The sequence below is a fragment of the Hipposideros armiger genome, unplaced genomic scaffold (assembly GCF_001890085.2).
Source record: "Hipposideros armiger isolate ML-2016 unplaced genomic scaffold, ASM189008v1 scaffold_32, whole genome shotgun sequence".
NCBI classification, from domain to species: Eukaryota; Metazoa; Chordata; class Mammalia; order Chiroptera; family Hipposideridae; genus Hipposideros; species Hipposideros armiger.
Genome location: NW_017731382.1, coordinates 4122328 through 4135803, shown reverse-complemented (window position 1 = coordinate 4135803; position 13476 = coordinate 4122328). Strand labels below are relative to the sequence as shown.

At 50.6% G+C, this 13476-nt stretch overlaps 1 protein-coding gene across 1 annotated transcript in view; it reads right to left on the bottom strand.

Moving 5' to 3' along the window:
• ANKRD60 (ankyrin repeat domain 60) overlaps nt 1-13476 on the bottom strand; it is a 17436-nt gene that overhangs the window by 3751 nt on the left and 209 nt on the right. Inside the window, exons 2-5 of the mRNA XM_019637161.1 lie at nt 13240-13451; nt 7984-8114; nt 6342-6507; nt 3873-4089 (exon numbers count right to left, since the gene is read on the bottom strand). Of these exons, the coding sequence (XP_019492706.1) occupies nt 3873-4089; nt 6342-6507; nt 7984-8114; nt 13240-13451 (726 nt within the window). The remainder of the gene's footprint in view (nt 1-3872; nt 4090-6341; nt 6508-7983; nt 8115-13239; nt 13452-13476) is intronic.

Below are 13476 nucleotides of genomic sequence, written 5' to 3'. Positions count from 1 at the left end.
TGAAGTGCCACCACTGGGCTGCCCTTCCGCCTCTCTGGGAAACTCTGATTGGTGAATATCCTTTAGGTAAGGGAGCATCGAGGTCTGAGATGGAGTGAGAGATTGGGGCCAGAGCCCAGGCACTCCACTGAGGCCTCATGGACGAGTCTCTGGAGAGAAAAGTCAAAGTGCCGAAGGCTGGCGTAGAGCTAAGAGATCCTGGGGGTGGCCAGAGGTCAAGAGGGGCAGCCGAGGTGCTCACAGCCAGGGCCTGGAGGATGCTGGACACCAGGCCAAGAGGCCGGATGTAGAGTAAGACTCAGTATCTTTGTTTGTTTGGTTTTTTTGAAGATTTTTTTAAATTGGGGAATTGGGGAAGGGGAACAGCATTGGGGAATTGGGGGAAGGGGAACAGACAAGTTGCTGTCCTTTTGTTCTTCAGTCTAGTGTCACTGGCCTTCATATGTGGGATCCGAACCGGGGCCCTCTGGCGTCCCAAGCCAGTTCTTAACCATCGCGCCACTTGGCCGGCCCCCCCAGCACCTTTGTTCAGCCTCCCCTGAAACAATGGGGGTGAGGAGGAGGGGTCAGAGGCTGGTTGACCAAGGCTGGGTCCGCCAAGCCAGGCCTGGGCAAGATGTTCACATCACCCTCTGAACCCCAGTTTGTGTTACCTCTTTCTAATTTATACTGCACTGGTTTCCAGAAAGGATGTGAGGCAACTTACAATTAAATATATGCACAAGACAGGGCGACTGAGTGAGTTATAACTCACTCAGGGGGGGGATAAAAGGCAAGGGAAGGGGTTGGTTGTTAGGGCGCCAGGTGGGCCCTAAGCTTGGCTCTGAGCCACGGTGAGTGGAAATGTGGGTGCTGTCATCTGTTTATAGTGAGTGATCCGTCTCTCCAAGAGGCTCCCCTGTTCCAAGGACTGTTTTCCAAGCTGATGAAGAGATGTAAGTCCTCCTCCTCCGTGGGGCCACCGAGAAACCCAAGAATGGTCGATGGCATTTTCATGTGAGCATGACCCAAAGGGTTACGTCACCAGTTTGTTGGTGATAAGAACTTAAGAGAGCCCAAGAAAGGCAAAAAAATGGTTCTCCCGTCTTTCCTTTTGCTCAGACATCAACAATTTAGCCCATGACCTCAGCAAGATTTTCCAACCAAGCTGTCAGATGATAAGAGCCAGCTTGTCTTGAGTGCTTCCTACCTCCCAGGCCCTCCCAACACCCTCGGGGACCAGGCACCATGAGTACCCTTCATCCTCTTCTACAGAAACTCTTGGCTCAGAGCAGTAGGGAACTCATCCAAAGCCATAGATGTGATCTGAGGTCCACAGTGACCCCAAACTCTGCATCTCCACACTATCCCGGCAGCTCTTAGCTCTGGATTGGGAACCCAGCCTCATGGGAAATACCAGATAAGGAGAGGGCAGCTGGATAGCATACCCAGGAGACTGACCAAAGCTCTGTTCCCGGAGGAAGCCCATCCTCTCTGTGGACACACAGTTCCCAGGACGATAGCAGACCACAGCTGATTCACCACTAAAGACCATCCCCAGTACCTTGGGCCTAAAAGGATTTTAGGGACCTACAAAAATGTGTGAGATTGCCCCCTTGAAATTTTTTTTTCTGTTGGTTCCCAAGTATGACCAAAAAAAAAAATCCTTCAAAAAACATTTTTAATGAAATATATACAAAATGTTAACATGATTGCGACCAACTGCAAACCAATTCTTCTATGGTTCTCGATATAGTTTATAGACTATGTGATGCAGGCTTGTCTGAATGTAATAGATAGGATGCTGAGATTGTCTGAAATGAGCCCCCGGGACCTCCAGGGGTGCTCGGATAACCCTGCCACAGACTGAGCAAATGTCACCACAGAGAGTTTGGAACTTGCCCAATTTCTGGCCAAGCGTTTAATTGAATTGGGGGCCTAGGAAGATAGAGTGCTTGCCTGCAGTCCTGGGGACAAGCATCCAGCGTTTGGCTCTCACAGCAAAGACGGCAGAGCCAAGCTCCAGGCAGACACGTGACTTTGAGTAATGCCACTTGTTAAGTTAAAAGGGTGTCCAAGTCCCCCCCCCAACCCTCCCCCACCCCGTTCCTCAACACACCTCATTAGCTAAATGAATTGACCCACTGGATGGGGTTATTTAATATCTGCCTATTGGCTGTGGAGGATGCCTGCCAAAACCAAGATCCCGTTTTGACATAGTTGATGCTAAGCTATATTTTTCTCCTGACTATTATTTGTCAAACAGATTGCTGAGCTGGGTACAGCCACGTCTACTGAGTGTAAAGCCACATCATCAACACACATCTTACTTGCTATGACAGCAGGAAATGCGGCCAATTAGTTTAGAAGCTGCATCCAGTTATTGGGCTCTCAGTCGGAAAGAAGGGTGCCAGGACACACAGCCATTTTCCATCCCTTTAAAACAGGAGTAACTTCAGCGGCGGAGAGACGGTTGCCACACAGACTGATTCTGGGAGTGCCGTCAGGATACAGGCTTTCGAGAAACCCATATAGCAGGACCCATGGCCATTCCGCCGTGGAGCTAAGGAATGTTCCAATGAGCCTGAGGTTGTTTCCACCGCTGTCCCCTGTGAAACAAGGTAGATCTTGACAATGGTGGGCGGTCCTATAAGTGTGCTGCAACTCTCCTACTCCTCTCACACCATTCCGTAATCTTAAAACTTTTCAAACCAACCACGGAAAAATCAGGACTTAACTGTATCCAAAAGCCAGATTCCCAGCTCTCGAAAGCTCTGGAAAGATCTAGCAGCCTTTCACTCACATTTTTGCTGGAGCTGAGTCACAGTGCCCTCCTCAGACAGGGGTGTGCATGTCAGCCTGCCCCAGTCCTCGCCTCTCCCTCTCCTCTCCCACACCCGGCTCCCTCACCCACACGGCAGTCTGGGCCCCTGCAGGTCCGTGGCTTTTGTAAGGTGTGGAGCCTAGAATGAAGCATAGACAGCGCTGCCTAGAAAGCGGATGGAGCTATGTTGGATCCAGCAGGAAAGGAGAAAGCTGGGGGGAAGGGGGTGCTTGAACCACTGGGGATATGACAAAAGGAAAGCAAGTGCCTGCTCTGAGCCTCTCCTGGAGAGCTCACCATCCATCACTGTTCGCACCACTTCCTCCGAATTCAATGCCAGTGTGTCACCTTTCAACAAGAGTAATCAGGCCTCCTGTGGAGAATGTGTTTGGAGAACCAAACTCTTGGCTGCTCACTTCCCGCGCGCCCCCCCTCCCACCCCACCTCCAACTCAAGCAGCAGACCCTTCCGAGGTGGCTCAGGGAAACTTCCGGAACATTACTAGCTGTGGGAGCATTGGGTTCCATGAGTCTTGAAAACCAAAATTCACAGCCCACACTGTACACGACCTCCCGACATTTATCAGCACTAGAGTTTTTGTACAATAACCGCAGCGCTATTCTCATTATTGCTATTACTTCTGTTATGCCGGTGCAGTAGATGGTCTCCAGACGGGGGAAGAGGTAATTGGTTCCCGTCACCCCAAGCAGCCCTGTTGGGTACCGTGTACAAATAGCTTAAAATTAAAGGCTGGCATCAAGCCTGTTAGGTCCGTAATGGATTCCAAGATGAACACAACTCACCTGCGTCTATCAGCCCCCTCCCCAAGTCATCCTCAAACAGGACAGATAATTCAGTGCCCGATTCAGGTTAATTGCCACGCTTTCCCGCCCTCCCGCTCACCAAAGGCCATTGTGGATCCAAACTCTCGAAAAGCTCCCCAGATCAGCTCTGACGTGCAGACAGTCCCAGTGGGACCTCAGCTTTGTTCTTCTTGGAACCAGACCCAGGCGTTACTCTCAGAAAAGCCTTGGTCACGTTCCCGCCCGTGGGACCCTTTCTGGCTGACTTTGCCACCCAGTGCAGGAGGAGCATCTTGTACTGTCGTTCATTGTGCTTGTGGTTCAGGCGGCGGGAGATGACCACGGGGGTCATGCCCTTGGCGTCTTTGTCGTTGGTGGAGGCTCCGTACTTGAGCAGGAGGCTTATACAGTCCAACTGGCCCATGGCTGCAGCCACGTGCAGGGGTGTCCTGCCCACGGGGGTCCTGCTGAGACAGTTGGCTCCTGTAAAATAAGAAACATGGCTGAGGGGGGCCACCCTCCTGGCCATGAGCTGCGCCTTTGGGAACACATTTGAGAACAGAAGCACGGGAGGGGCCGAGGCGATGAAAGGGATGCTGGGAAAACCAATGAGTGCCCCACGCTCAGCACCGAGTATAAGGGAGGGGCATTGCGTCCCCCAGCGTCCAGCACTGCCCTACCGCCAGGCTGCTCCTCCGTGGTGGCCAGTGATCTTTCTGAAATGCCCATGCCACTCCCCTCCAATGCCCTTGCTGACATCCCCTGGCCTGGGGGCAACATTCTGGGTCTTTATTGCTCTATGCCACCCCACCTCCCCATCACTCCAGCATTACCCCCCACCAATGTTCTTCCTTCCCCCCTCCTCCGTGCTCCGATTATACCAGCCTTCTATCTTTATCCCTTAAATACACCCTGCTCCCTCCTCCTGCCCCCGGCCCTTGGCACGTGCTGTGCCCTTGGCTAACAATATTCTCATCTTCATTTTGTGTGCTTGTTTTACCTCTGGGCTAACTCTATCCTGCTTTAGGTTTCATTTGCTTCCTCAGGAAACCCTTCCTTGGCCCCTCCCCAGGAATTTCTCTGTATATGCTCAGTAGACATTCTGCGTCTTCAGAACTTGACATGCACGACTGACCATGGGCTTAATGGTTGGTACTCATTTGCTGATTTCCCTTCATAAATGGCGCAAGGGCAGAAAACACAGTTGTATTGCTCCCTGCCCTTCTCACCCCCCAGCACGTAGCACGACGCCTGAGAAGACAGGCGCTGCGGGAAGGACAGGCAACGGGCGGCCTGACTCATGGACAGATTTCCTTTCAGTTGAAGCCCTCACTACCCCCAACAGATGGAGAGGCTAATGACAGGTGTCCAATGTGGACTTGCTGAATCCAATCAAATTCTGGGTAACAAATATCATGACACAGAAAACAAGGCAATTCAATTCCATGCAGCTGGCATGACGGAAGCCAGTTTTTATGAGCTATGGCTGGCCGCTGGGGTAACGTGTTAAACAGGTTCTCGGAGCACCCAGCCTTGGCCACGGTGCCTCTCTGCAACCACTGTCTGCAAAGGACAGAAACCTTTGCAAAGCTGGCTATCATTTTTTTAACGGGTGCTTTCAAATGCATCACAATTCCATCAGAGTGAAAATGGCTTTATAGGAGTGTAAAGGACTGCCAGGCTGTGAAAAGCTTGTATTTCACCTCACACCGGACGGGGTGCAGAGGCCATGGAGAAGAGTGAGGAACAGCTGTGTCCATCCCAGATGCACAGCCCGGTCACCCTGGCCAAGCAGGAGGTGTTCGCCCATCTCGCTGGGTGGGAAAAAGCGACGACTGAGAAGAGAGGGGCTGGGGTCAAGGCCACAGGCAGGAAAGAAAGGGGTTTATTTGGAGGCCAGTTGACATGGGAGAGCCTCAGATGAGGCCCCTTTCTGAGCCTCAAACCGTTGACCAAATACCGGCACACATTCTTCCTTTTCCGGAGGAAATGGGGCTGGGGCTGTCTGCAACTATTGTCTATTGTTCTTGAATGGTCTACATTTCAATCATGGGCCTCTTCTCCCAAAAATATCCTATATCCAGGGAAGATAAAGTGCACTCCTGCAGAATCTCATGTAAAGCCCTTTAACTTGGAGACAATGCAGGCTAAGGCAGGGAGAGACGGGGTGGGGGGTAAGGGGGTAGGCAGAGCACGGTACAGGGGTAACTTGCACTTTGGTGGAGGAGAGACGAAAAAGGATTTGGGGTGACTGTCTCCTGAGGGAAGTAATTCAAAGGCTTGGAGAAAGGAGACCGGCCAGTCTGCCAACCACCAACAGAATGATGCTGGCTTGGGGCCAGCCCCTGCACCATCACAGAAACCCAACTTCAGCTGGGGTGGACATCAGGCAGACATTTGGGGGACATCCCCAGCAGTGTGTCTGGTTGGACATGGAAGCTAGGAAATCCTTTCAGCTGTGCTTGTGCCTTGGTGTCCTGAAAGTTCTATCTCCCCACAGCAGAAAGAATCTTCCGGAGGCCCAGCCCAGAGAGGGGACACAGCCTCTGATCAGCATGTCCTTTAGGACACCTCAGACATGGATTGAGTGACCCAAGGGGGCCCATGATTGGAGGTTGATGAGACCAAGGTCTAGGAAACCATGGCTGGAGGGACCAGGAAAACAAGCCACTCTGCCCTCTCTACCTGCAAAAGACCCCAACTCTTGGCTGTACTCAGCTGTCTGTCAGAATTACCGTGTTCTAGAAGGTATTGCACAGCCTCCACGTGCCCTCTGTGTGAGGCAATATACAGTGCTACGAACGCTCGCTGAGATACCCACTTCTTCCACTGCTTCTCTTTAAGATGTTGTGAATTTGCAGTTTGGTAGAAAGAATCTTCAGTGACACCAAGGCAAGAGAGCTGGGCAAGACACAGAGTGACACACAGTGAGTCACGTTATTTCAGACGTGCGGATACCCCTGTCCGGGTGGGTGACAGGAGCAAAGCTTTGCTCAAATGCCACATGAAGGCTGATGATGAAAGCAGAGAGGGGCAAACCCTAACTGAGAAGTTGGAAAACACCCAGAGGAGGACATTGTTTGACGTTCTATATATGTCCAGGAAATACAAGTTTACCATCAGGCAGGCTCTGAAGGCAGGAAATTCTTCCTGTCAATGTTTTGAAGAGAGAAAAATAGATTTTCTGGGTGTCCAGAGGAAGGTGGCTGTAACCATTAAGGAAGACCCCAGCCAGCATGAAGTGGCCTCCCCAGGGGGGGACAAACTTCTCCAGAGACCTGATGAACTCTGACCTTCCGATCTATTTTCGGGCCCATTGTCTCTGTTCACTTCTGGAACACTCTGAACTTGGCTATGGGGTAAAGCGTGGCCCTGGAATGTAATCATTGCATGGTGAACCAAGGCTCTGAGCATGGGAGGAACGCTATCCCTGATGCCAGCATCCGGTGTGGGGCAGCTGGAGGGGCAGAATGTGACAGGGCACAAGGCAGAGGTAATGACAGTTCTGCTCAAGACGGGGGAGAAGAACCCCAAAGCAGAGGCCAGAATGCCCAGGCATGGACCCAATGTGTGTGTGGGGGGGGCGGGCGCACAGACCAGGGAGGAACCTGGAAGGGGCTTGCTGACAGCCGACATGCCCCCCGTCCCTTCTGTGACCCATGCACCCAGCCTGGCTCTGCCTCCCCAGACATGACCCCAACACCCCTCCTACACCCAGTCTTCCCTGACCCCTTTCCCAGCCAGAAGTAAATTGTCTCCTCTTCTCCACAAGCTCATCACTTTTCCGAACTTATTTTCCAGAAAGAACGTATTCTTCTGAATGGTTCATCTTCACTGTTGGGTAGGCAGCCTGGCTCCCTCCTCCTCCCTGCCCCCCCCCAACCCAGCCCAGAGCCCAACTGGGAGCCTAGCGCAAGGCTTGGCAAAAAGGAGGCGCCTGCTGTACCCGAGCAGTGCATGGTCTTGACCCCCGATGGGAGGCAGACCCCAGCTAGGACGGTTGGTGGGCTGCATAGCTCTGAGTTTATCTGGCATGCTTCACTCATGGTTAAATTAGGTTTTCAATTTGACAAAATACACACGTGGCTAGAAAATGTGCTGCCCTGATTCCTCTTGGGGGCAGGAGCAGGTTATCAATCACGCAGAAGCGAGCACAGTGAAATTGCAGCCCCTGCGAGCGAAACACTCAGTACAGTATTTGGTCATTATGACATAAGGCCTTGTTGTCCTTCTGCCCTACTCTGAAACTTTTACTTAAATATTCACATTAAAGACAAAGTGATTCTCCCCCCCCCACACACACACACACACATACACATGCACAATTTGCAGTTGCTTCATGAAGTATAACATCCATTTAAAGAGTCATGAAAACACCTTACTGGGATCCCCTTCTGCAGCCGCCAAAACCAGTTCCGTCCATCCATCATACCGCCAGACACATAATGAAATAATTCCACCAGGAACGACATCATGGAACTTCAGTGTGGTGTCATCCATCAAAACGCCTACGGGGAATCATTTTTTTTTCTTTTTTAAAAAGAAATTGGGTATTAAAAATAAACCATTACGTCGGTTAAGTTAAGAGATTATCTGACCTCCGGTATCGCAAAGATCATTTCAGAACCTTGAGCATTAACTCATTTGATGACTCCACACAAATCTGTGTGTGGTCGTTAATGCTTTCAGAAAATTAATTTGGCTCGGCTCAAAGAGAATCCGCACCAAACAAACAAACAAAAAAAAAAGGCAACGATTTACAAAATTCTGTGATTACAACTCATCCTATTGTGAAAAAAACACACGAGTCAATAAAGTCATTTTATGAGGCAAACTCTACAAACAGAATGACTTGCACTTGAAGTGGCTGTACATTGCAGACACGGCACGATGAAGTTATACAAGTTATTAATATATATGTTAAGCTAAAGCACTCTGGTTAACATCATTAGTTGGCTAAAGAAGTAACGATGACGAAAACGTGCTGGATCTTCCAAATGATAGTCTACAGCAACATCTCTCAACCTCAGCACTGTTGACACGTCGGGCTGTGTCCTTCTCTGTTGTGGGGCCACATTGTAGGGTGTTTAGCAGCATCCTCGGGTTCTACCCACAATGTGCCAGTAACACAACCACCTAGCTGTGACCATCAAAAATGTCTCCAGACATTGCCAAATGGCCCCTGGGGGACAAAATTGCCCCAGCTGAGAACCTATGGTAAGAATTGTACTGTTGACATTCACCATAATTCGGATTGGGGATGTTAGAACTTGGTCTCTGGCAGCACCGAGAAGAGCCCCTTACTCATGAAAGAATGGGGTGGAGCTACGCACACGTCGTAAATTCAGACTCTGGGGAAGACCATCAGGAATAGTAGAGGATTATAGAGCATTATAAGAAAGGGAAGTTGTATTTAGTTTACCTTTTTAATTACTCATTTTCTTACACGGCCACCTATACCCTTGCTTAACAGTATAATTTGCTTTCGTCAAATGTAAAGTCTCCACTCCGCCAGGGTTGGATTATCATTTATTCTGAGTGGAATTCATGAGTTTTTTTGGTTCCATGATCAAGTGATTCCTAAGTGCCTGTACTAATTACCTACATTCTTTAATCCTCGTGACAAGCTAGGTCTGTCATCTCCATTTGCTGATGACCAATCTGAGGCCCCCTAGTAAACGACAAGGCCAGGACTCCAACCAGACCTGCCTTCCCTCCCACACGCGTTGCTTGTCGCTCTAAGCTCTGTCGGCACCTTTGGTTACCAGAAACTCCAGATGGTAGATGGAAACCGGAAATAGTGACTAGCAAATCTGTTAATTAGGGTCTTACTTGTGGTCCCAACATAGAGGATAATGAGTAATTAGTCTAAGCAAGACAACTAACTATCTTCCTATCAACTGGGAAAAAAATGAGTAAAGCTGTGTTTCCCTGAGAAAGACAGGAGCGTGATTCACACTTACGGAATAGCTCTTAGAAAAATCAGAGCATTCTTTTTTTACAGGCAGGCAGCAACCGCCTTCAGCCTAGACAAATACTAATTATCACCAGCTAAATAAATTATTAGAGTTGACAACAGACGTGTGAGGGCGACCCTCTTCCATAAATTTGCTCACTCCTTTTAGATTTGTGTCTCTCAAGGTTTTCACACACATTATCTCATTTGATCTTCCCCAGCAACCTTGAAGGTGGGTGAAGAGGCATCAGCCCATTATTTATAGGCAGAAGCCCAAACTTCTCCCATCATCATAGTCACACCTTCCCCCCCCCCCCCCCCCCCCCTCTCTCTCTCTCTCTCTCTCTCTCTCTCTCTCTCTCTCTCTCATTGGCCATCAACAGTAAGGATTCCAACAGCAAGAGAGGTCAAGCTTCTAACAGTTGCTAAGTGCTTGCTGAGTGACAGGATTGTGACATCAGTGTTAAGTCACTCCATCTTTTTCATTCCCTCATAGCTTTTTTGAATTTATAGCTCAGCATAGCTCATCAGTGAAAATAAACGAACAGAAGGGGTGCCAGACATTTGTAGTTCAGGATACGTAACTTTCAAATGACTTGTTTTGGGACTCCCAGTCCTTCAAGAGCTCACGTCATTTTCAACGTGTTAAATACAGACTAGGTTCGAGATCTATGTCTTCCCAAATAAAGCCTCAGAAATGCCCCCCAAAAGCGTCTTCCAAATAATCCTCTAGCACAATGAATACGGCATGAAAAACGCTTCATCTGTTTCTAAGAGGGCAAAGGAAGGTGCTTTGGCCTTCCATGGACGTTTTGAGTTTCCCGAGTCATTTCTGTCTAGGGAGGGAAACGGCACTGAGCATTCTCGGGCTAAAAGGGCGCAGCCTTACAGATCAGGAAACTGAGCCCCAAAGGGCAGCGAGCGCCTGGGAGCACGGAGCTGTGGAGACAGGCTGCTTTCAGACCTGTCTGTCTCCATCGTTCCCGGCCCCTGCAGTATAACTGCAGTGTGTCTGCAGTATCGGCTGTTCACACTCTCTGTGCAGCAGCCCACACAGGTTTTTATATCTTCATTTTCTTGAAGTGGTTTTGCGTTGATTTCAATCGGGTGGGGAGATGATGGAGCCCAGGGTATTTGATCCTGTTCTCATATCCTAAATATTATAGGGATCCGGACAGGGACGGCCAGGTCCTCAGGCTGATGGAAGAAGATTGATGGAGGGAGAACCTGGGCTCTAGGCTCCTTGCCCTCCACTGGGTGCCTCCCACATGGGATCTGTCTGGATAGGGGGCCTTGGGGTCCTCAGTTAGCCAGAGTGAGCTTTGGGTGCTGGGTTCTGATTCCGGTTGGGCTAGCTTTAAGTTCCTGATGTGGACAAGGACACGGCTTGAGATTCGGGGTTCTGATACGGACTGGGTTAGTGCCAGAATTTGGGTTCAAACGTGGACAGAGTTTGCTTTGAAATTTGGGGTCCCGACGAGGGCAGAGTTTGCTATGGATTTGGGGTTCTGATGAAGGCAAGGTTTACTTTCTGTTTGGAAGTCCTGGTATGGGAAGGGTCTGTTCTGGGATGTGGAGTCCTTGTGTGGGCAGGACTTCTTTCAAGATTTGGGGTTCTGATGTAGCCCTGGGTACTGTGGCAACTGGGGGTGATGAATCCGACAGGCCTGCCCCAGGATTTGGGGGTCTTGATGGCAACAGGTTCTGCTTTCAGATTTGGGATCCTGGCGTAGACAGGGTTTGATCTAGAATTTGGGGTTCTGATGTGGATATGGTTGGCTGAGGGGTTTGGGTTTCAAATACAAGCAGAGTTTGCTCTGAGTTTTGGGGTCCTCATGTAGGCAAGGCTTGTTTTGAACTTTAGCTTTCTTACATGGATATCATTGGTTTAAACCTTGGAATTCTGATGTAGATATGGTTTCCACGGAGATTTGGGGTGCAGATGTGGGTAGGTTTGACTTGAGTTTGGGGTCCTGTTGTGGGCAGAGTTGGTCTCATACGTTGGGGCCCTTATGAGGACCCTCTTCTTGGGGTTAGGGTTCTGGTGTAGTCAGTCACGGTGAACTTGTAATCTGGCTTTTAGATGTGGGCAGAGTTCGGTTTGGGCTCTGGCATCCGTAGGTACAGAGATAGCTGATGGATTGGGGTTCAGATGCACAAGTGGTTAATTAGAGATTAGAGGGCTCAGAACTGGGCACGTCTGCTCTGGATTTAGGGTCACGATCTGGGCAGAGTCTGCTCTGGGATTCAGGCTTCTGTTGCGGGCAGGAGTAGTTTGGGGGTTTTGAGGTTTAAACGCGGGCACGGTTTGCATAGAAATATGGGGTCCTCGGGTGGGCAGAGTTTGTCTCAGGCTTCAATGTTCATCAGTGGACATGTTTGCTGGAGGATTCGGGGTTCTGATGGTCATATGGATAACTTAGGGATCTGGGGTTGTCTTGGCCAAGTTTATTCTTGGTTTTGGGGGTCCTGAGGCAGGCAGGCTTTGTTCTGAGCTTCAGCGTCCTTGCGTGGACACAGTTGCCAGAAGATTCGGGGTTGTGAAGTAGTCATGATTACCCTGGAGATTTGGGGTTCAGTCTTGGGCAGGTATGTTCTGGGTTTGGGGGTCCTCATGTGGGCATGGTTTGTTCTGAGCTTTAGCGTCCTTTAGTGGACACAGTTAACAGAGGATTTGGGGTTCTGAGGTAGTCATTGTTACCCTGGAGATTTGGGGTTCAGTCTCGGGCAGGTTTGTTCTGGGTTTGGGGGTCTCGAGGTGAACAGCGTTTGTTTTGGTCTTTAGCATCCTTGCATGGACTATTGCCAGAGGATTCGGGGTTCTGAGGTAGTCATGGTTACCCTGGAGATTTGGGGTTCGATCTTGGGCAGGTATGTTCTGGGTTTGGGGTCCCTAAGTGGGCACAATTTATTTTGAGCTTTAGCATCCTTGTATGGACACAGTCACTAGAGGATTTGGGGTTCTGAGGTCATCATGGTTACCCTGGAGATTTGGGGTTCAGCCTTGGGAAGGTTTGTTCTGGGTTTTGGGGTTCCAAAGTGGGCAGGTTTGTTTCGATCTCTGGTGTCCTTGTGTGGATGCGGCTGGCCGGAGGATTCAGGGTTCTGATGTCCACATGTCCAGTGTGGGGACTTGAAGTTTGCTTTGAGTTTGGGGTCCTGGTGGGAGCAGGTTTGCCCTGGGTTGTGGGGTCCCATTGAAGACAGGCTCTGTTTCAGGCTTGCAGTCTTGTGTGGACACTGTTGGCTTTGGGACTTGGGTCCCTGATGGAGACATGGGGTGCTTGAAGATCTGGGCTTCTCAGGGGTCCTGCTGTGGCAGCGTCTGTTTGGGAGTCTGGGGTCCTGACATGGGCAGGAGTTGCTCAGGTTGGCAGGTCAGACTAGACAGCTGGTTTTGGGAATTGGAGCCCTAGTGCAGACAGGATTGTTTGTGAAGTGTGGTTCTGCCTTGAGACTTGGGGTCTAATGTGAACCCATCTGTCTGGGACTGGGAAGTACCTATGTGGCCAGGGTTTGTTTTTCCATCTGGGGTCGCCAGGGGGGTTGGGGCATGTTTTGACATCTGGGTTCCTCATGGGGCAAGCTCCCCTTCGGGGACTGCAGGCTCAGAAGGAGGCTGGGCGCCCCAGGGCGACGGAGTACACATGGCGAGGGAAGGGGGGCGCAGGGGCCACCTTGGTCCAGGTACTGGAGCCGCTGGAGGTCCACGGGAATGCCGGCTACCAGGTCCAACTCCTCCTTGAGCTCGCGCACAGTCATGTCGCCGCGGCAGTTTGTCACTGGGAACATCTCCCGGGTCTCTTCCAGCAACACCCGCATGACGAAGACGTCTGGGGCCAAGTCGGGCGCCGAGCTCGCGGCCTGCGGGTCCCCGACGCGGCTCCGGCTGTGGGCGCGGGCCCCCGGCTGCG